The 23,812-nt window shown below is 35.7% G+C and overlaps 1 protein-coding gene and 1 long non-coding RNA gene across 2 annotated transcripts in view; one reads left to right on the top strand and one right to left on the bottom strand.

Annotated features, from left to right (window-relative positions):
- The window catches only part of LOC124158266 (FK506-binding protein 2), a 79,887-nt gene extending 61,678 nt beyond the window's left edge, over positions 1-18,209 (top strand). Inside the window, exons 2-4 of the mRNA XM_046533465.1 lie at positions 4,970-5,133; positions 13,416-13,528; positions 16,947-18,209. Coding sequence (XP_046389421.1) covers positions 4,970-5,133; positions 13,416-13,528; positions 16,947-17,129 — 460 coding nt within the window. The 3' untranslated portion in view covers positions 17,130-18,209. The remainder of the gene's footprint in view (positions 1-4,969; positions 5,134-13,415; positions 13,529-16,946) is intronic.
- LOC124158278 lies at positions 5,040-23,735 on the bottom strand. Its single transcript, XR_006864754.1, has 3 exons — positions 23,628-23,735; positions 22,500-22,547; positions 5,040-5,157 (listed from the first exon to the last, which is right to left on the bottom strand). It is a non-coding gene; the product is annotated as an uncharacterized LOC124158278 (long non-coding RNA).
- Positions 23,736-23,812: the final 77 nt, after the last annotated feature.

The following is a 23,812-nucleotide window of genomic DNA, read 5'->3' as shown; positions in this document are numbered from 1 at the left end:
GAAATTGTTTTGTTTACATGACGAAAATAAGGGCCTTAATGACGGAATACAGAACGAAACCTAAATTCGATGGCACGCAATTTACAATACAAAGCGCCAAAATAAGCTGATTCATGATGCAAATATTCTAAGAACTTGATGGATGGAGGTTTGACTTCATGGAAATGTGTCTCGAGCATGAAGGAAATTGATAAATGGAAAATATACCGCGTAAAAAATTTTTGAGCGTAAAAAAAGTTCCACGGCAATCAAGGATTCTCTGTAACTTTAGGAGCCAGATTGAAAGGCTTCACCAGCGGCCCTGGAGGAGTGAAAGGAACCATCCAAACAGCTATAGGGCTTTTATTTACATCTGAAGGAACATGTAATAAACTCCACTCTAAGAGTTAAATACGGAGGCTCCACGCCTCTGGGTTGATAGAAGTGAAAATCAATTTTAAGTAGGCATCCTGGGCGACTGAGTAACGTTTTTCTCCATTGGTTTAGCTGAAACTTCCTTTTTAAGCCTGTTTATGACTTGATTTGGCCTAAGTTGAGTCAAGACACGGATGAGGGAGTGAGAAGCGAAGGGGTACAAGTGATTTTCTTCCTAAACAGAGTTAGGTACATAAATTGATAAAATAAGTATACAAAATCTTGGTGGACAAGGGATACGAGTGAGTCTGTATTCTGTACTAACATTGAATGGAAAATCAAATGCAATACGGTATATATAGTTGATCCCGCTTGTTGCCTTTGCCTAATTTCGGTTCCTAGCTCTGTTTAGAAAAAGAAATCACTTGTACCCTTTGGCATCTCAGTCCCTCATATTAGTGAGAAATTCCATCTATCACAGCTAAGACCGTGTAATAAATATAGAATCTAGTGAAAAGATCTTTTAATAATTCATGCTACTGTCGAAAAGCATTCTTAATTCTTTATCACTGTCCACTTTTAAGAGAAACTTGTGCTTTTCTCAGCTAATTTTCATTCTAATACGAGTTACGCAGCTTTAAGTCGTTATGAACCAGAGTATGATCTTCTCAAGCTTTCAACTCCATAGTCACACTGAATAAAGTCAAGTTTTAAGTTGTTGTAAACGATGCGTCATTCATTAATTTTCCTCAAAATTTCTCTCGGCTCCATTACGTGGTGTGGCCGGCTTAAGCGTGCGCGCTCTCGTTTTTTTTCGAGAGCGGGGGCGTGGCAAGAAAGATGACGGGAACTTAAAGGGAGGAAGGAAGGGCGGATGGGTGGGCGATATAGTATGATTCTCGTGGGGGAAAGAGAGAGAGAGGGCATCCGGCGCCGAAATAGAACCGCGGGCGTTTATAGGGCTGGGCGAATTAGGGGACAGCGTGATGAAGGGTAGGAGGGATGCTAGGTGGATATGAAGAAGTGGAGAAGGGAGTGGTTTCGACAGGAAAACCGCGCGGATGAGGGGGGGGAGGGAACGGAAAAAGACGGCTGCGAGCATATGTGGAGAGATGCACACAAAGAAGGGCGAGCAAGAAATAGCCATCCCTCCATGATGAAAATAGTGATGAGATCTGCTTTTTTTCGTACGGACAACCCATTGAAAGTAAGTACCCATGTGCCGTCGAAAAATATACTAATCATAAAGCACGAACTTGAAGATGCTCCTCGAATTAATTAGAACACCAAAACATTATCATACCACGCGTAAAATTGAAACGAGCTGATTATTTTAAATCGTCGCATTAAAAAATATTTTGCACAAAGTTAAATATTCAAATTTAATTTTTTAATTAACTCGCATACCTGGTATTACACCCCACGTAGCTATTCCAATGGGGCTAACGAGATGGAGTAAATATCGCGTTGAATAGGGCCATGCGGCCGGCAGCCACGAAGGGGTTTGCGACCTTCGAGGTAGACAATGGACCTTTGAATGATCATCTGTCTGGACGTATTCGCCACTTTATTTCAAATATTGAATTGGACGTCCATTTACTGACACCCGGATTCCGTCACCTGCATTTCTACCCTTATAATTGTCGGTTTCCTACCTAAACTTGTTCCATTTGCACATCGGTCATTCGAATCTGTAAGAAAGTTAGACCGCCCAATAAAAAGCAGTATTAGTCATAAAGCGTTTTCACCTATAATCGTAGCCTTCCTTCATATAGGTACGGCCTCATCTTTTGATTTTCCATACATATACCGCCTTAATATTAAAGCAATACTCTTACATGCAAGGGCGTACCCGGGATCAAAACTGGGGGGGCAAGCCATGGTTGTTCAAGTTGTAGGTAGGATTTAAGCATGGAAAATGTGAATGAAATCAACATTTTAAGGAAACTGTAACAGCTCTTTATAAGTTTTTAAAATTATTTGCTTGAAAAAAATATTATTTTCCTTAAAGACATTTGCGATTTTTGCTTCTGGGGGGAAGGAGCAGCTGCCCCCTCCTGCCCCTCGCTGGGTACGCCCATACTTACATATATAATTCTATGTTTAAAATACAGTTGACAATTTATCTGAAACAAATGTTAACAATCAAAATCTCATTCGCCGTCTGAAATAAAATTGGCACTACTATCAATAATTATCAATGTTTCATAAATGATATGGTTGATGCTAACACTACCGCGATTGCCTATTTTACTAACTCAGTAACGCGCTAAGGCATGAGGTAGGAATGCAAGAGTTGATGTCCATTGTGTCAGATTAATGAAGACATAGCCGATGAGCACTGCGCGCGGAATGGCGAATGGCCAACGCAAGGGATTCAGGGAAGGTAAACGATCCTATTCCTCCCTACTCACGATAAATTTAATCTCAGGCTCATTACTTCCAACGGCCAAATGCTAATGCTGATTACTAAGTCCAATAAAGTATTTGAAATATACCCACCTATAGGATTTTTTATTCGGGTTATTATGATAGTATGCGTGATTGAAAATAGTAGTGAACTTTAGCATAAAAATCAACCATTTGGAGATTTTTTTTTATTTCGCATTACGGGGATGATTATAAAGTCTCATACGCCCTAGTTTCTCCCACAGTTTACGAAAGTTAATATGATTACAAAGAAAATTTGGCGAACAAATGACATCGGAAAAAGACACGACAAAATTTGAATGATACTAGCATATTAAAATTATTTTCAAGCCAGAGGCAACTAGAATCGTACTCGTTAAAAGATAAACGATACTCGGCGATCACCCTGACTCAGTTGAAAATTCCACCTTCTACGGTAAAACTGAATTTCTGTGTAACTGAACATCTTCATCGAATAATATGTACACCAAAGCATAGCTTTTTCAGTTAAAATCACAAATTCACCTTAGACACGCCAAGAAATAATCAGTATCAGGACCGACGGAAATAGCATTTCATATCATGCAAACGAAGGTTTGCTGCAAGGAAGATTCCGCCCATTAAACTTACGTGAACTGAATGATTGCACCAACGAAATAAATACGTTCACTTTGACGAAGGATCATCGGGAAAGAACGACACTTACCAGCGTCCTAGAATTCACCTACAAATTACTATACAGGTAATAAAAAACAAGAATACTCTCTAATTGTCCCTTGCAGAGGTTCCCAAAACAATTTATTGTGCGATATAAATTTATTGAGCTTCAATCAGTGAGACAATGCCACTCTGTTGACACCCCATAACCTCCTAGACAGCTCTTGCTCTCGATTTTCAAATCATTATCCGTCGATATGCAAGTCGGAAAGCTATAAGAGTCAAGCCAGATCATATGATGTGCCCCGGAAAATATAACTGCATTTGACAGGATTCTAAACAACCCTAACGCAAAGTGAATGAATGCAATGTTATGTATGTTAAGTAACGCGACCTAAAACAAGGTCGAGTTCGGTGAGACGTCGATTTTGAAGTGTGTAGGATGGATATGTATTACGAAGACGCGTAAAATGGAATTATTGGTAATTTGGGTGGTAGCAAGTGCAGCCAATACAAGTCAAAAGGAGATCTGAAGAAGAGCAAGCAGAATAGATATGAGGAGGAAACTTATAAAAACACTTGAAAAGGAAAATTGAGAGTCACGCTATCCAAGAACAAAATATTCGATTAGAGAAGTACCTCTGCTCTTGCGATGTCTGGAGAAGCCACCTATTCGACGCGTCAATCAAGAGCCGTTATGCTTACCTTTATCAATCCATAACTAACCGTTCAACGTGAGTGAAAGCTTGTTCCGTTCTACGAACCGAATAACAGTGCGCTCGAAATCTTGAGTGAAATGGTTGTCTTAGTAATGCTGACGCTAAGGCTTTCCTCCCAACCTCTGAAAACGCTGGATTCGTTTCTAGAGCACGAAAGAAAGCTCTTTGCATTCGCTTACCATCAGCAAACAGACATTGAGTACAGTCAAAACTTTCTAAACGCTTCCTCGAGTCTTCTTAAGGACGCGCAGCCCCTCTTTTGCTTTCTCCACCACCAATGAATTTTCGCAAGCGGCTTTTCACCGCACATTAGGAACTTATGTAGATATACTATCAGGAAATCATGCCATTTGATCGCACAGCTGATGCAAAAACAAAAAAGGTAAACATATGAAGTAATATCAGTACCTACATACAAGGAGGATTTATGGCGCATGTTATGCATAGGATTCTCTATGTCTCTTAAGGTAGCCTCTCCAAACATTTAAGTAGTAATGTTGCATAATACTACTTCTAAAAGATGCATTTGATAAAATTCTACTATGGAAAAAATCTCTGCCTTTATTGATTACAAAATTACTGCCTCGAAAGCCACTTATCAACTTTATTACCCTTAATTCCATGGTCATAAATGGGCCAATTGAATTTTTAAGTTGAGAAAAAGTGTGAAATATCTTTTACATAAAATATTATTTTATCAATGATATTTGATGTTTTGGATAGATTTTGCCCTTTTTTTATTAAACAATAACTATAAAGAACCCTGAAAAACATGGCATCTCTTTTCTATTTCATGTTGCACCACAACTGCTCCCTTACTGCTGAAACAGCCATGACCGTGATCAGCCATTCACTTTCCAACTTGGAGTAGGACAAGTTATCAAAGGCTGGGACCAAGGACTTCTAGACATGTGCGTTGGAGAGTCAAGAAGGCTGGTTATCCCTCCCTCACTTGGCTATGGAGATAGAGGTGCAGGAAATGTCATTCCAAAAGGTAAGCTTCCATGCATTTCCTTTCCTTGAATTGAAATAGAATTGATTTACTAGTTATTAAGGGCTGCAGAAAGCAATAATTCAAAATTTTAAATGTACTAAGGGGACAAGCAAATTTTAAAATCAAATCTCCAGTTCTTTCTCTACCATCTCACAACTTTACCAATCTCTTATATTACATTGAATCCATTCTTAATATTACTCCTTAGCTTAGAAATATTCTTTGCTTTTTTCTTATTTCAAAGTAATTTTACTTCCTTTTCTAAATTATCTTTTATTCTTCAAATAGCTATCAAACAAATGTATTATGTGCACTTTTAATGTATCTCTACAAGAGTTTATGTTGTGAATCAGCAGTAGTGCATGCACCCAAAAATATCCCTGACCATCTTGTCCAAGGGCATACCCAGGATCAAAACTAGAGGGGCAAGCCATGGTTGTTAAAGTTATAGGTAAGATTTAAGCATGGAAAAGGCGAATGAAACCAACATTTTAAGGAAACTGTAACAGCTCTTTATTAGCGTTTCAAATTATTTGCTTGAAAAAATATTACCATATTTATCTGAATATAGTCCCCCTTTTTTACAAAAAATACCCGTGGTAAAAGTAAAGGGGGGGACTATGTATATTCAAGCATATTTTTGAAAAAATTTCCCGAAACTGAGGCCCCAAAATTAGGTGCGGGGACTATATTCAGAGGAGGACTATACTCGGAGAAATACGGTATTTTCCTTACAGACATTTGTAATTTTTGCTTCTATCTGGCGAAAAAGAATGGTAACATTTGTGTAACCTAATGGTAGCTTTTGAGTGTACCATTAGTGTAGGAAAATGGTAAACTCTGAGAAGGCTGTGTGTAACCATAGTGTACATAGTTATAACTCCAGTGTACAATCTGTGTAACTTTGTGGTAAAGTGGCCCAATCTGTGTAGGTTTTGTGTGTAACTTGTGTAACAATGGGGAACATGCACATTTTTTTATAATAAGATGAATCGGAAGACCACTATCTAAAATGGATTTGGTAAAAATTTCACAGGTGACCTGCGGTTTTTTACTGAGATATCACTCTTTAAAAATAATTCTTTCTCGGCAGGCTGAAAACACTCCGTCATGGGGCAATGGACGCGTGACGTCACAGAACGATATCGCTTGAGACCATTGTTTATATTTTGACAAGAAAGTAAGTGGATGAATGATGGAACGGCATTTCGAGTAAATTATTGCTTTTGCTTCTTAATTAGTGATTTTCACTAATCTTAATTGATTATTTCATTCAAGCATAACAAGCATAATGGATGTAAACGAGAAAAAAGAGAGAACGTTTTACAAATCTTGTGTCGTGCCCTGTTGCTGAAATACCTCAAATTCCACGCCGAAGAAGGTTTTCATTTATGTCCCGAAAGATTCGAAGAAGAGATTAAAATGGTTGAGAGCCTGCAGAAGAGACGTAAATTCTATCTCGAAATTATCAACAGCTTTCTGTTGTGAGGATCATTTCAGCGTACGTGCCAGTAAGGTTGCAAATCTTATTTTTGTGAGTTAAAAAAGATTGAGTTGAGCCAAAGGATGTTATTGCCACGTAATATAAATTGAAAAGTTACAAATAATTACATCAAAGGAAAAACTTAATTATGAACGGAAAAAGTGTTATTATATTTCAAGAAAAGTATTATTATAAGATTTTTCTACCGTATTGATGGAGACTTTCGCGGGGTGGTGCAGCATACGCAGCAAGGTTTTCGGGTTGACCTTGCTGCGCATTTTTCTACCGGTTTAAGTACGTGTGCATGGAGCTTTGATACTTGCATTTTTCAATTCATATATATAAATAATTGAGCATAGGTTCCAGTGGCAATGAAGCTGACAAACTATGTGAACTTGAAGCTGAGTCAGAGGATGACCGGGAGAGTAGTTCAGGTATTTCCTCTCAAGTGTCATCAAGTGTTGGGGTTCAAGTACGCACTAAATTCAGGAGCAAACAAACGCAAATAAAGACGTGTTTCTGATAGGGCGACATCACCAAAAAAATAAAATATGTAAATACCCAGACACCCCATTCAAAGTTTGAAGAGAAGGAAAGTCAGTGAAACTTGTGAGGAGTCGTGCTCTGAGGAGGATGTGAGTGAAGAAGATGAGTACAGTTTTTCTGATAATTCATCTAATGACTCAGAATCTGAATTTCTTAATGAAAATGACTCAGTTGAAAGAAAGCAAGTAGCAATTGCACGAATAAATTTAGTTAATAGAAACCCTAAGCTATACATGGGTGTACCTATAAACTGTTGCTTCATTCTGGGCACTCTTCAGAGAAACACAAATTTACATATGTCCATGATCATGCTAACTCTAAAAAAGATTAGACTTAATGAATGCTTTACTATTCTCTCTGATGACTTTAGCATATCATTCAGCACAGCTAGTAGGGTGTTTCATGATGCTGTTCCAAAAATATCCCAATGTATGAAACAGCTCATTATATGGCCAGCCAAGGAAAAGATATTAGAGTTACTGCCCATACCATTTCGATCAAGGTATAGCCATGTACAATCAATTATTGATTGCTTAGAAGCAGAGATAGAAAAACCATCGGACCCTGTAAAACAAGCTCTAACATGGTCGGAATACAAGTCTGCAAATACTCTGAAGTACTTGGTGTCTAGCTCACCTGATGGATTAATAAATTACATATCTAAGGGCTTTGGAGGATATCTGATTCACTGCTTGTAGAGCAATGTGATTACTTTAAATACTTGCCTTTTCATTGTGCTGTGATGGCTGATCGGGGTTTCAAACACATTGATAGCTTTCTTGGTACAAAAGGCTGCACATTAATTCCACCCCCCAGTGTTAAGTCTGAAGTTAAGAGCACCAAAAAGGAAGTAATGGAGACGAAAATATTGAGCTTGAGGATTCATGTTGAGCGTGTTATCAGACGCATTAGGGAATTTAAAATGTTAGTTCCTCATGCCTGTATAGATCACAATCCTATTACCTTGATGGATGATGTGATTAATATATCTTGAGGCTTAATTAATCTTCAGGCTCCATTAATAAAGTAGCATACTTGAAAAAGTGCCCACAATGAAAGGGAGTGCAAAATAAATTTATTACAAAAATATAAAAAGAAGTATATGGGGCCAGTTCTGGGGTAACTAAAAAACTAATCATGTTTACAGCTGTTGAAAAGAATAGGAAAAATATTTTTCCCCCAAAACCTTGTGGCGGCAGCCACAACATTCATTACAAAATCATGGTCATACTCAATCCATAGACAAGAAATATTCTTTGTCTTCTCAAAATCAGGAGCAGCAACACAAAGTGCAGCTCCTTTTTTCTTTTTTTCAGAGATAGTGTTATATTATGAGACATATTTAGTTTGCTAAATGCCGAATCGTATTTTTGGTGAGTGAAGATGTTGTAATAATTCAGAATTATTAGGCATTAATCATACCTAAAACATATTTGTAGATTAGTCTATTATTTCATTACTTATATTCTAACGACTATGGAGCTGATATAAGAGAACCGCATGATAAGTTTGGTATTAAAATTATGGGCAACTAATAATTAACCGCTGATGAAGGATAGTTTATTTGATTTCAAAAATAAGTATTTATAAACAGAAAACAATGTTAAAACTTAAAATTTTTCCTATGCATTAAATTGCTTGCTTACCTGCTTGCTTTCACTCCACGCATCTCGGCGGCGACGAAAGAATCACTGTTTTTATGGAAGGCGGCCACAATAAAGGAGTCAACCATAGGTAAATTGTCTGACTGCGCCTTCTTAAATCCCACTTCATTCATTTTGTCAATCAGTTTTCTTTTCACCTCATTCCTCCAACAATCCCCCTCTTTTTCCATCAACAACTCCCTAACGACATTAAAGATCTGTATTCATTGAAAAACAGCAGTATTTAGCCATCGAATTTTACGGAGAACTGAGGCCACTGAGACTGAATATTGTTCGGTGACGTCAAGCCAATGAGAAAGCGTTCCGGGTCACGTGACTTTCGTCGATTTTTTTTAGAATTTCATTAACATTTTACAGAATTTGTGATTGACGTAGACAACTTTGGCTTATATATTCGGATTGGTGAGAAAATTCTCTATAAGATAGGCTACAATAACGGGAGAAACAAAGTTCATGCATGTTCCCCATTGGCGCTGAATTGTGTACAGTGAGTACAGAGTCTGCAGTGGTACATGATGTGTACATGATGTACACTATAGTACCATTTAGTACACAGGTGTACAATAATGGTAACAAGGGTACCATGCAATTAGGATTAAAATTAAAAACATAAATGCAGGAATGTTTAAAAATCAATCTTTATTGCTGTTTGAAGAAGAACTATAAATCATCAATTGTTGCCTCCTCTACTCCCTCTTGATGATCTTGATAGTTCCTGTTAAATGAAAAAGTAAAATTAAGAACATTTGTCAAGCAAAATTTTATAACTTGATAAAATGGACAAAAATTTGGTTTAATGCATAACATTACACTTTCTGTCAAAACATTCTTTCTTTTTTTTTAATGAAATGAAACAGTGGTTGAGAGAACCTTATTTTTCACAACATTTTCATAAATAACAACCCCTTAAGTTACTGCTCTTATTTATTTTACCTCATACCATGTTGATTCCAGCCAACTTATATTAAGCCAATAGGTAAAATAAAATTTGAAGTAACTTACGAAGCCAGGCTCCTGAGATTTTCTTCTTCCCCAAGCCAGTGTTATGTCTTCCATTTAAATCGCTGGCCAGCTTTGACAACGTGGTCATCACCTCTGCGGACTTTTGTGCAACCATTAATCAAACTCATTTGGTTATTAACAGAAAATTAAATTCTAGTAATTTTATGCATTTATGTTATCACAACTCTATTTATTTTCTAACAGAATTTTAAAAGAAGCCACACTAATAAACAGCTTCAGAATACTTCCACAAAGATATCAAATTTAGGAAATTTAATATTGTTATTCAATATAACTTAAAAGTTAAAACACCAATTGACATAATATGGGAAAATTAATTACACACTAATGCTACAAAGAAGTGAGAACTGCACTACTGATTAGGATGATCAATATGATGGCCTTTCTTCTAGGCATCCCTAAATTTGTCATGTCTAAGCCAATGCTTTGTGTAATTTTCTAATTCCTTAGATGAAGCACTTAGGTGATAAAGTCGAACTGCATCTGTAAAAGAAGGGGTATTCTCTATGACAATGATATCAACAACATGTAGTCCAATTAATCATCATAGGTAATTTATAAAATTTTTGAAGGATCAATTTATATGGAAAATAAGGAAGAGATATGTTAGACAATAACTTATGTAGTGGGGATGAAGAGCTTAATAAGAAATAAGTCTTACTGAAGAAAGGGATAGATGTTTTTTGGGGTGTTTTCACAAAGAAATATCCTTTTGATTTAGAATTGCCTCAGATAGTATCTCTCCTCTAATGATGAAAAAATGTAATATAAAACTTACCAAAAATTATTGTTTTCAGGCCAAGCTCAGAAAATACTCTTTTATTTTTGTAGCCTATCCAGCTATAGTTGGCTTCCAAGATGTCTTTCATGACATACCGGATAGTTCGTTAAAATCATTTATTTAGAAGTGTTGCCTCCAATTAGGGCCAACTCGGAAATCTGCAATGAAATTAACAAAGTATATACATTGTAATCTTCATTTTCAAAGGTAGATGCGTAAATTGTGAAAATTGATAACATTAAAACTCTTTATGACTTTCATTGCAATTTAGGCATTCGTAAAAAATGTACTGAAGCACAAATCAATACCTAAATGATAATGATCGGAGAGAGTTAAATTGATGGCTATGTTTTGAACAGCTTATTAATTATTATAATTCTTCGACGTATTTCCAATGGTTATACATTTTCAAGAAAAAACTCTTCGTATACGATTTAATTGAGATTGAGACTGATACTTTAATGCCATAACTAACTGCTAACAAAGTGGATTCTTCTGCGAGAACCCTGGTATTTCCACTTAATCGGTCTGAATGGATTGTATTTTTACTATGGCCGCGAAAGCAAAGATCATACTAAATTGTAATTAAACTGTGAACATAGTAATTAATAATCTTAAATACTTATTGGACAGAAATTAGCGGTTCATTAATCGCATTAGTACATACGAAAGATTACATGCACAACCTCGGTGATTTACTAACGAATAGAAAAAATGTTCCATTTACTTACATTTACATGGTCAGCTCAGCAGATATGTGTTGATGCTGACAAGGATATATTCTTATATCTCTCTTCGTGCCGCTAGGATCCACTTTACCCGGTAATTCAGTACACAGAAACAGACAGGAACTTAAAACGGCGTCTATTTAAAAAGTCCCTGAAATAGTATTCTACCAATTCCTTTTTGCCAGTCTTCATTGCGAAACACGGATTATTTACTTCTTCCATTGCGTACTTCAACGTAAATTTGCTTGTGAAATAAGATTCTACAGCATAGCTTAATTCGCAAAGTCACAAAATACAGTAGCTGCGAATGTTTCAGCGCGACGGCTGTTGGGACATGGTATGCAAGATGGCCGCCGGTCGCTTTGGCCTTTGGCGCAAGTTTCAAAATACGATATTTAATCCTTTATATTAAAAAATAATAATTACATAATATAATGGTATCGCGACACAGTGGTAAAATTGTGATGACATTTGTGTCCCCAAAAATAGTGATTGATGTGTATATATTGAGTACAATTCTGGTGCATGAATAGACTGGTAACTTAGTGGTACAATCTGTGTAACATCTGATGCATCACATTGAGTACGGCTGTGGTATCAATGATGTACAGGATGCACAGACTGTACGATTTGTGTAACTTTGTGAGTAAAAAAGTGTAGTAAATGTGTAATTTTACATAACGTACCATATTTTTACACATATTTGTTACACAGATTTTTCGCCACGCTGGGTACGCCCATGATCCTGTCATAAACACCCCTTTAATACTATGCAACTTAGTTGAAAAAATATTTTATATTTACTTTAACCTACTTCACCGAAGCTCCAATTCATTAATTTTCAATACTAATCATAATATTTCGAAAACAGAACTCCTAACTGAGCTTGGTAGTTTCAAAAACAGTAGTGGTCGCAAATGAGATTTTTGTGAGCCAGAACTCGTAAGAAGATGCAACAGAATAGACAGGCTACTTATGTCCTTCCTCGAACATAATTTTCATGCATAACTCCGGACATGCCTTCTTCCAAACTCATTAACCCTTGTGCTACTGCAAACGCATCCATCTTGTTGGCATAATTAGCCCCAATGGTCTACCATGGAATATGTACTTGGCAGGTATATGTCCCAGTAATGTGATTGGGATGCATTAACCCATTTTTCACTTTCACTCCATTCCCAATGGAGGTTGAGTGCTATTCTTTATCCATGTGTTATAACAGTTAGTAATTTATTTGCAATTTTTCTATAATCTATAATCTATAAAAATATTTATATTTATTTGTGAATATTAGTAACTTTTATTAATGTCATGTTGCCAAACGGTGCTGCGTGGGGCTAGTACTGGTGGTACTGGTAACCAGGAAGCAAAGTTTCGCGCGCAAGACGTGGCAACGCAGCATTCGTTCCCTCCGGCATATTTTTTAATGTCCTTATATAATGTACACTACATGAAAATCATGTATTTTCGGATCATAGAAAAATTGCAAATAAATTAGGAAGTGTTTCTATTAATTTTATTTTTTCTTTCGGGGTAAAATGTAGGAGTAGATAGTTTAAACATTTTCGTTATTTTACAATAAAATATGCATTCTAAAAATATGCAAAAGCCATTTATTAATTTAAATTAATGTTTGCAACTTATTGTGGAAGATGAATGTTGTAGAGGTAGTAGTTTTCCCCAGGTTGAGTTACAAAGTTCATGAAGTCAAGAAAACGGCTAATTTTATGGTGCGCGGAGTCATTCATTGCACTAGCATGTCTTGATTTTTAAATTTTTCAGTAAACAAAAAATAAACGCGAATTGAGAATAAAATTTACTTTAAAGTGACGTATTATTCATTATTATAGCATGCACTGAAGTCCAGATATAAATTTGCAAATTACAGCGGCACATCATTTTGACGCCGACAGTAAGCTATGTGTTCCCAGTGAGAGTCAAAGTAAAATGGTCGAGTTCAAGGAACACAGCACAAAGCCATGAACACCCAGCATGAAGAATATTGAAAATTCGAAGCAAGTTACGCAGCGTCTAAAATCCTACTTTTTCAATTTCAGGGGCCACTCTTACTTTTGAAGTAGAGCTTCTGAACATAGGAGACACTCCACCATCTGCTAACGTCTTCAAAGAAATCGATTCCGATAAGGACAACATGCTGTCGCGAGAGGAGGTTCGTGACTTTATGGTTTGTGCACTCAAAACTCTTACCACAACATAAAATATGCAGATTCAGGGAAATTATCTGCATCAAATCATGTGTTCATTGTGCATGAAAGGTGTTGGGATGGCATGTTGTGGTGAGATCTGGTGTGCATATTTGTCTTAAGTAAACTTAAAAATCTAAGTATAGCTCCTAATAAGATACATTTCTAGAAAGAGGTATAAACACTATTAGGGTGTACAATCTGATGGTGATCTAATGCTGTCTGGTGATGTTTGAACATGACCTATATGTATGTATATATTCATATTATTTGTTAGAGTAACTCATTAACAACTACTCACAGATATAAGGCAAAGAACATGACCCTTACTCAATTTAGTGCCCTTTATGGGATCAGTCACTCAGACCCAAAATTGCACTTCATTAAAAGAATTCTGTAGATGGAAGGGACAGATACGTCACAACAGAGTAATAATTTTCCCAATCCAGTCATTCTCTCGTTAGTTCAAAATAAAATAAACGGGAAAGTTGTCAAGAAGAACTGCTTACTGAGAATAAATCTCTTAATCTCTAATCTTACTGGAAATAATCGATCACAGTAAACAACACCATGAGGCTGATGTGAGGAAGATAATAGTAGCTGAGAAGTGGTAAGAGGACATGTTAATCACCCAAGAAATCAACTGATCTGAGAAAGGGTTTAGGTGGTCAATTTTTCATGGCAAACAGCTTGAGAAAAAGGTGATAAATAGAAAAATGCAAGTGTCTTTATTCTTCAAACTATATCACAATGGACCATTGAAAAAATATTGGAGTATTGGAGTAAAATCAGCTGCATTAAAGCTGAATGGGAGATGAAGTTATTCACATGATACTTCTGAAAATTTGGCATTCTGCTCTTTTGGGCAGGATTGCATGGATAAAATTTGAATAAATTACAACAGAAGATGAATTTATGCAATTACATATGAATCTCTTATTATGACTGAGAAGACATGTTAATCACCCAAGAAATTTTCCCCACTGCCCAATTCCTGTCAGAAGAGTCTGACGAACATGAATAATCCAAAGGCTCAAGAAGAACTGCTTACTCTAATCCATATTTAGCCACATAATCCATTTATTTAGCCTCTTCCACCACAAGCTGCACATGAACTATGTATTATGATATTGTTTTCATTTTTAAACCAATATTGAATTAATGACAATTTTCATTATTTGGTATATCGCACATTGGGACATCCTGGAAGGCCCCACAGTGAAAATTTAATCTAGGGAAGGGAAGAATTTGAAAAGGTTGCATGTACTCATTTTTATGATAGTACTCACTGTCGCTCTTTGGGGGCTATGCCTCCCAGATCCTCCTGGAAATGGCCTGTGGTATTTCCTTGTCACTCTACCAGTTCTTACAATTTTTATTTGTCATTTGTACCTTGGGGAAGGTTTTTGTCTGTGATATCTAAACCACATACATTGAATCCTATGAATACAAAACAGTTCTTAGCTTCAAGGCTTTCTGAATGTCACAAGGTGTGGACTGATGGCTGCCACAATGACTTTGGTGCCATTAACAAGCTTCTCCAAGACGTTCTAATGCCTCATTACCTTGGTTTTTTGACCCCCAAAAAATAGAGGCGTAGAGGCAGTTGGGAACAATGTGATAGGTAGAAAAATTAATGCTTAGATAAGTTTTGCTAGGGCTTCAGATGATTGTTGAGGGGATTGATTTCATGACGTTTTGTCATATCTCATTTCATTAACCCCAAACATTTGTATGAATCAATCAGTCAATGGTCAGAAGTGGGTTTTATAGGATGTAGATGAATTAGTTTTCTAAAATTAAAAAAATATCCTTAATTCCTACAACCAAATTATACAAGATGGCAGATATTTGTCCTTCAAAAGATTTTTTATGCACCATATTATGATTGATGTTGCCCATGATTTAGAATTATTTGTGGTTCCAGGAATGATATTGGAAGGAAATGAAAAATACGTTTACCCAAAGACTTGTTAATATTTTTGCTTGCACACTTTTCTTCCCATATGCCCTACAATTCTGGATGATTTTTTAAATTTTAGTCCTAAGTTCTCCCATATTTTGTAAGGAACCTTATAACTTCATCCAAGACCCTGAATAATTCATTAATTTGTTTGATTGTGATACAAAATGGACATTTAAGAGACCAAAATACCCCATTTTCCGATCTGTCACCTTCTCAAGCTGTTCACAGCAAAATAGGTATCAACCTTTATTTAGCCAATAAAAAATTTAACCAATAAGGTGATGACCTCGTAGATTCCTGCCAATTGGGCTCATTGTTAAGTCACTCTTAAAATTAATTACTCTTAGTTTGTTCCACAATGAGTGGTGGCTTGAAGACGTTAATGAAACCAAACTGTAATGAAGCCCTAACTCATGACAAGTGGGGATCAACTTCCATGTTTTCTTATTTAACACCTATGTACTAAGGAATTGCTGAATGACCAAGGTATTTATTCTGCCCCTAACTTGCCTTTCCATCGCACCTAATGAATTAAGATTTTGGACCGAAATGGACAATCCAATCACAACCTCTAGCCACACACCAGTGCTGTTGAATTCAACTAGTGCAATGGCATTTGAGTGTCACATAGGTCATAAGACAGCAATAACAACAAGTTCCCCTTCCTTTAAAATTTACGCTTATGAGACAGGCAAATTAAGGAAAGGAGGATGCAAATAATGTAAACCTTTGATTCGTGGGCTTCTAATGAGTAGTTTGTGGATTGTGTATTATACGTCACGCAAAAAAGTTTGAACATTTTATTGTTGGAATTGTTTTAGTATAAATGTATATTATTAGTTGGTATAAATATATATATAGTTGGAATAAATTATTTAAAAGTTATGTGGGCGTGAAGATAAATGCTAGTATTAGAACAACAATTGCCGTATACATTTCTATATTAACTTCCATTTTTATTTAGTCCACTTAATATTTACCATTTGCTAAATATTGAACGGCTACTTTAAAACTACTTTCTCCCTACCTATATTTATCTATTACCCATAACTAATCTTGCATTCAAAAGCATGGATAATTGAGAGTTATGTCATTCATTGAAAATATCACTAAAACTTTCCATATATGTAATGAATGCTCTGAATGTGCTATCACATGAATAGCATAGTAATCTAAGGTTTAAGCGTAAAGATAAATTACTGATTGGATAGGAGTAATTGGGCACCCAAAAGTAGATAACATCCTTAAATAAATACGCTTCTGAAATTAGTTTTATACATATACATATTTACATACATTTTCAAGAAGTTTGATAATGTTACAGAAATGAAGCTATGTACATATACTGCTTACTTAGATAACATAATTTGATTTGAGATTCTTCATTGCTGACATCTAATTAAAAATTATTTTTCCAGGTAAGTGCATACCTAAAGAAACAAATAACTGATGTTGAAGGTGGAGAACCAGCAGATGATATGAAGCGTATGCTTGAGGACCACGATAAACTAGTTGAAGAAATTTTCCAGCATGAAGATCAGGACAAGAATGGTTTCATTTCACATGAAGAATTCTCAGGGCCCAAACATGATGAGCTGTGATGAATGTGTACATATTGTGCTGAATTGCAGTGGGTGATTGTCAGAATTCCTGAGAGACACCCTAATCAGTCTGTCCAAAAGGATGGGGTGAGAGTGGAACGTGTTGGACTGCTGTCATGTTGTTTTTCTTCTGTGGGTGCTAACACCATGAACTAAATCTGCTGCTGAACTGTTCAACCATTAATATTATAAATATTCCCACACAAGAAGAATTTACCACTAATTCAAAAGTTTCACAGTGAAATAAAATGTGACCAAATTTATTGTGAGCAATTAACTCTGTTTATGGTCATCCATCATTTTTGTAGGATTTGAAAATATTGATTGATCATGCCTGTTGCTGGATGTCTACAAGCAAAATTAATTTTCCAAGCCCTTCTTGGGCCAAAATGAGATGTACTACTTGCAATATACGTATTTTGTCATAAATCATGACAAGTCTCATTGAAAACCCAAAACTTTTCACCAAATTATAATAAAATGGTTGACTAATTTTGAAAATTATCTTATTCATATCACTAGATGAGCAAATATCATTGCATACATTTGTTACATTCCATAAATTAGACAATGAAAGCTTGCATTTTTTTTTAATTGATCTCAAAATTTTTGTCTTAAGGGCACAGAAAATGGTGCACAAAAAATTTCATTCTGACAGGTAAATTATGTCCATTTTATGGAAATTTCGATCTCATAAGCTCATGTTTGGTTAACGCAAGGACTCTTGTCACTTCCAATATAGTAGTACTTAAAGTCCAGAATTTTATTTTAGGATTCAATCTGGATATTCAAATTTAGAAGTTAAGGATAAATTTTGCATAATTCATCAAGGGATGTAAGTGATCTTTGAAATACTTTGGTGTAAAAAAATGTAAGAAAATTATTTCAAGCAGCAAAAAACGTACCCAATGGTTGAGTACACTTGACAAAAATAATTATTGTAATCATTCCTTAGAACACAAACATGCTTGATAAGATTTTTATATGAAATTTTGAAAACTTTTACATGATTCTGAGGGTTTATAAAATATGTGAATTGTTGATGTTGGAAGATGCTTAATAAAAATTATTTTATAAATTTTTCTGCATTGAAATCCTAAGAGCTTTGAATAGGAATTTTAAAGAAAAATGAAGGACATGAACTTTTGATAGTAGAAGCGACCTTAAAAAGGCTTCTAGAAAAACATTTTTGGCACAATATTCAGTCTTACTTACCTAGTAGATTATAATTTAAAGGAAAAAATAAAACCATGGTCAAACTCGTAGAGAATCACATTAATTGGTTAGAAGAAAAATTTTCCCCTCAATCAGATTTCAAGAGATTTGGCTTTCAGGGCCTCGGCACACATCACTAAACTATCCAGGTTCAGATATTTAAATGGCCAATTACCAAGGTTCGTGCCACTAGGTGTTAAGCCTTTGCATTCCATCAAGGATGGAAACGGAAGTAAGAATGACCTTCATGACTGCCAGTGATTAGTGCCACACCACCATTTAAAACGCGCTTGGTAGTTAGAGTGATTGATGTATTTTAATTGTATCTCATTAACGAGGATGAAATTCAAATTAAATGCTATGGAAAAAATTCAGAGGCCTAGAAAGTTTAAGATTTGTCGTTCAATTCTTGCTCCACAGAAATTCATCCCACAAAAATTAGTTAGAATTTATTCACTGTTCAAATGAAAGAATTGAATTGTATCACATAAGAAAAAAGAGTTCAACATTTTACCAATTTTTGAACTAACCCAGCATGCGAATTGTACTTTATCTAGCATTCTGTATGCATATAAAATTTGTATTTTTTTTTAACATGGAAATTTGTGCATGGTGCCTCAGACAATGAACTATAACAAAGCCAAATCTCATATCAGCATTCCAATAACTGATTAAGGGTACTTAACTGTAAAAACAATTCTTGAAATGAGGGGCACAAGGTTTCCAATTACCACTTCATCACATTCTTGGATAGCATGGTCAACAAAGATTCAAAACAGAATCACAGGTGCATGCTTAGTGATGAAAATTTTCTGTGCTTATCCTGTCGCTGCCCTGTGCTTATTTGGGCAATATTGTGTGTCAATTATGATTAATCATAGAAATATTGGATGAAATAATAGATAAAATATTAGAAAACACTACTAACACTTAGTAGTCACCAGTACAATGCAAAATCATCAACAGCAATCTACAAAAAGAATATGTATATGAAAATAGTAGGACAGAATAAGATATGTAAGGATTTTATGCATCTAAAAGTGAAAATTTCAATCATATATCTCAATCTTTATACATAAAAGTCTATTTAAAAGAGGATGTCTGTTTGTCTGTCTGCTATGCATTTCCATTCAGCTGCACAATAGGGTGGTTTCCTATTATTTTTTTAATGCCTAAATCGAAAGATTATTACTCCTGGAGTACGTATTTCACGCTTTTAGATTTTTAAATGACGATATCTATTTTTCGCGATTAAATGAAAAGTGAAAATTTTCAAGTGTGCGAAAACACGGTGGGTAAGTATGAATGTTGGGAAAACTCCGTGTGACATCGTTCTGGTTCCCGCTGCCGCAAGTGAGGTGACCTTGGGGCGAGGCTTTGAGCGCTGATACGACGCAGGATGCTAGCAGGTAGCTGAGTACCATGCTAACTGGTAGCGCTTGGCTTAAATAAGGATTATTAATACCTTATCAAACGAAGAAAACTTTCCGACCATAGCCAGTTTTAATAGGTGATTATTGAGACATGTTTCCCTGAGCTCTGTGCCTCATGTATGCATTGGTAATCTCAGACAATGTAAAACTCCTATCTACTCGTATAGAAACTAGGTCCCTGTGACGTCACGTGGAGTGGCATCACATGGACGCCAATCTGGCCTTTTTCAAATGAGGATAAAATTGACCCTTGCCATTCGTCTAAACCGGTATTTCTACAACCAAATAATTTTTGTTATGAATACACTAATGGTGGGTAACGAATCGCAATCAATGTCTTTCGTTTTCTTTGATGAAGGAAACTACCCTGTTGCAACCAATGTTAGTACATAGGTGCATCTCATGCTCCCCAAGTCCGTAGTGCTACTTCTGGTTGTGTCCGATGCATTGTTCACATAGTTTTCTCATTATACATAGTTTGTTACATCACGTCATACAACTTCTGCAGTTGGAGAGGTGTGCCTATCCTGGCGGGTAGGCACACCTCTTGACTCCCTCAGAGGTAAAACATAACTCCAAGGATTCTACATTTAACTATTAGTCCCCTTGGTTCACACCTTTTTGTTGAGATATGTGTTCACACGATATTCTTGGTGCACGCACGTGCAAACACACACAACGATCAATGTTGTGGAGTGAGATATAAGCTAATCCTGTGAGCAGAATAGGGAAATAATTTTTTCCATTGTTTGCTGTTACACATGTATACCATCATCACTCCTGCTTTGTTCCTTTACCAAGAAATCCTGCCGTATGACCATGAATTGCAAGTTTCTCACTTCTCTGATCCTTTTCGAGCAATTTCGGGTGGCCACTTAGATATAAATAATTCATGCCACCAAGGTCAATATTACGGTAAAAATATAACTCTTTTCTAATTATTTCTTCTCAATATTGCAAAAAATTTGTTTTTGCAAAAAAATTTAACGGAAGGTTTTCCCACCTTCAGCAGTTTTGGCAGTCTCGTGAGCTGAAATAATAGTAGAATGTTTATTTTGTAATATCGAGTTGTATTTTCAGTCGCAATCCAATATTACACACTTTTTACAATGGTATTATGATAATATTGAATGGTAGTGTTGCTGGCAGAGGGAGTCATTTAGACCCCAGACCAAATTTGAATAACTTGCTACCCTTGCAAAATTCTACCGTTTCCTCCCCCAGTCATTTCTCATGCCTAAATCAAATTCCCTTATTTCCTTTCCTCCTCCTTCCAATCTCCCCTTTCCCTCTTAAAGTGTTCCATTCCCTCATCACCACCATTTTTTTCCTACCTGGAACTTATAACATATCTGATTATTTCCTCAAGCTCTCTCCATGCACCTTTTCTACTTCCTTCTCAATAAGGCTGCTAGACACCTGCACCGCCTCATGGTCGGTTGGATGTGCATCAATTCTGCAATCACAATCTCATTGCTTACAGTTTGATACCATCTATGTTCTCTCTTATCCAGCTGGCCAATTAATAGAAAAGTTACCACTCATTTACTTTCCTCCCCACCACTATTTCTTATTTCTTGGATGATGCTGGTAAGTCTACATAAGGGTTTCATATGACAACCTTGAGAAGCAAGCCGATCTAACTGCTATGAACAACATCTATCCATAAGGTACAGTTTGAGAGTTCCTGAGACTCGTAGTACAAATGTTTCCAGGGAAGTGAAAGTTCTTAGTGTTTTCCCATTCTATTCCTATTTATGTCACACCATCACACAGATTACCTTTTGTCCAGCTCATTGTGTCAAATATGAGAAAATTCTATTGAATTTCCATATATATATTCAATTGAAATTTTTCACTTTTCAATCGAACGGAATTGAATATTTCCAATAGGTAAGTAGTAGCCCTAGGGGAAGGTTTGAAAATATATATGTATATTTAAAAATTAATGCTGAATATCTGTAACTAAATCTTTAAAGAAGTTGAATACTTACCCCTATGAAAAAATTGTATAAACCTGTTTCAAATTTTTATACAATCTTATACATTGCCATGGCAAATTTTGAAACAGGTTTATACAATTTTTTCATAGGGGTAGTTAAATGGAGATTAACTTCATATTTGCAGTATTAAAAAGAGGAGTATTGCATTAATACAACTTAGCATAGAACTAAAATATTGTACGAGTTGTTTGGGTCACTCTGATCAAAATTAAGTTTTATGATTGAATTTTCTATTTTTTTTGTAACACGTTCACTGCTGCATCACTCATAATGACCAATATACATATGTCCTCTTCATCAGATAATGACTGAAGAATGAGTCACTTTTTTTGGCATCTCCTGGCATGCCATTGGTCACAGCTAATATGGTGCCGCACATATGACGTGACTGACGCAGCATACTTAGCTGATTGCACACGAAAACTCACATGGAAAGGATCCAAGTATTATGGCGAAAGTCAGAAGAAAAACACAAGGAATAGGTAAATTCGTCAAAAAATCCACAACAGTGAACGTGTTAAGTGATTCTTATATTTCAATGATAAAAATTCCAGTTTATTCTTTGATAAATCATCTTCGTAATAAGTACAACAAAATGAAAAGAGGTGAAACAGTTCTTCTATTTGGAACACTCAATAACCACCAATGTAAGAAACAAGACGTATTGTGAGTACTATACCTTAGGCAAAGAGGGCATATAAAAAGAATTATGTACTTACATTTGGAGCATACTTCTCTATAGTAGTGAAGCATGGATGATGACAGAGCTAGAGAAAACAAAAGTGAAAGGATTTAAATAAGTTTTATCAGAATAAGGATAAAAATAAAATGAATATTCTGAATGAGAAATGAGGAAGACGTAGAAAAGTGGGAGAGTAGAGAAGTCAAATGAAAACCTCATGGAGAAACACAATATATGTATTACACAATTATAATTTCATTAGGTATACCATGAGAGATGAAGGCAGGTTATAGACAATGGCTGATGGCTACAATGGCACTGGAAGGCCTCTGAGACATATGGAACAGGCAATGAAGGATGTGAAAAAGAATAATAATGAAAGTGGAAAAGATTAAATTGCATAACTAACTGGAGAGCAATATAAAACCAATTTTGTGATTGTCGATGCATAATGGTGATTCCCAACATAGTTTTCCCACAGTCATTGACTTTCAAAAAATAGGTATGAACAAAAATGTATGTCAAAATTACCAGATGATAAAATACAAGCAGTGGAATAGAAATAATTTGTAAATATTTTTGGGAAAAGAGGAATACTTCAATGACCTAGATTTAATGGTTATAAAAATTACAGGAAAAACATTAACATTGCCTGTAGTAAATTATTACGAACTAGCATTTGCCGTATGTTGCATTTTGGATTCTTAAGTAAACAAGGCCTGGTTGTTAATAGTATTTGGTTCAATTTTTTTTTAATTAATGAAAATGGATGGTAGAAAATCATGAATTATTTTGCCAAATATTACTACAGAGACTCAAGGGATAACTAACATGCACAGTGGTAAAGTACGCCCACTCCTCACTCTACAGCCCACCTTGGCCATCAGCAGTAAGGCCTCACGGCATCAATGCGCATTCTAGGTAAATAGGTGCAGACGTACTTTTAGGCCTATTGCATTTTTCCCTCCTCTTACAAGTGTATTTGGTAATTCTTGGAGTAAAATTTTATTATTTTATTCGCAAGGGGCCATAAATTTTTCAAAATTTTGAGCCTATTAATTGATACTGTATCATATACTGATAGAGGTACTTCCACTGATTCCATTTCAAGTTTCAACTTTTGAGGATTTTCAATTCCAATTCACTCAAGAAACCTTTTACTAACCTCAAATCTCAGCCATTAGGAGATATATTACATAATTCACTCTCTTCAAACCTTGATTTCCCTTAACTTGAAGACACACATTTCCAAAAGCCAGTTTGAATCCGAAATATCAGGAATAACAAAAGGCTAACGAAATATGCAGTAAGATCGATAGTCGCAGCAGTCTACTATCGATGCTATCGACC

This window comes from Ischnura elegans, chromosome 1, assembly GCF_921293095.1.
Source record: "Ischnura elegans chromosome 1, ioIscEleg1.1, whole genome shotgun sequence".
Classification (NCBI taxonomy): Eukaryota; Metazoa; Arthropoda; class Insecta; order Odonata; family Coenagrionidae; genus Ischnura; species Ischnura elegans.
Note: the sequence above shows the minus strand (reverse complement) of the source record. Positions and strands in the feature narration are given on the sequence as shown.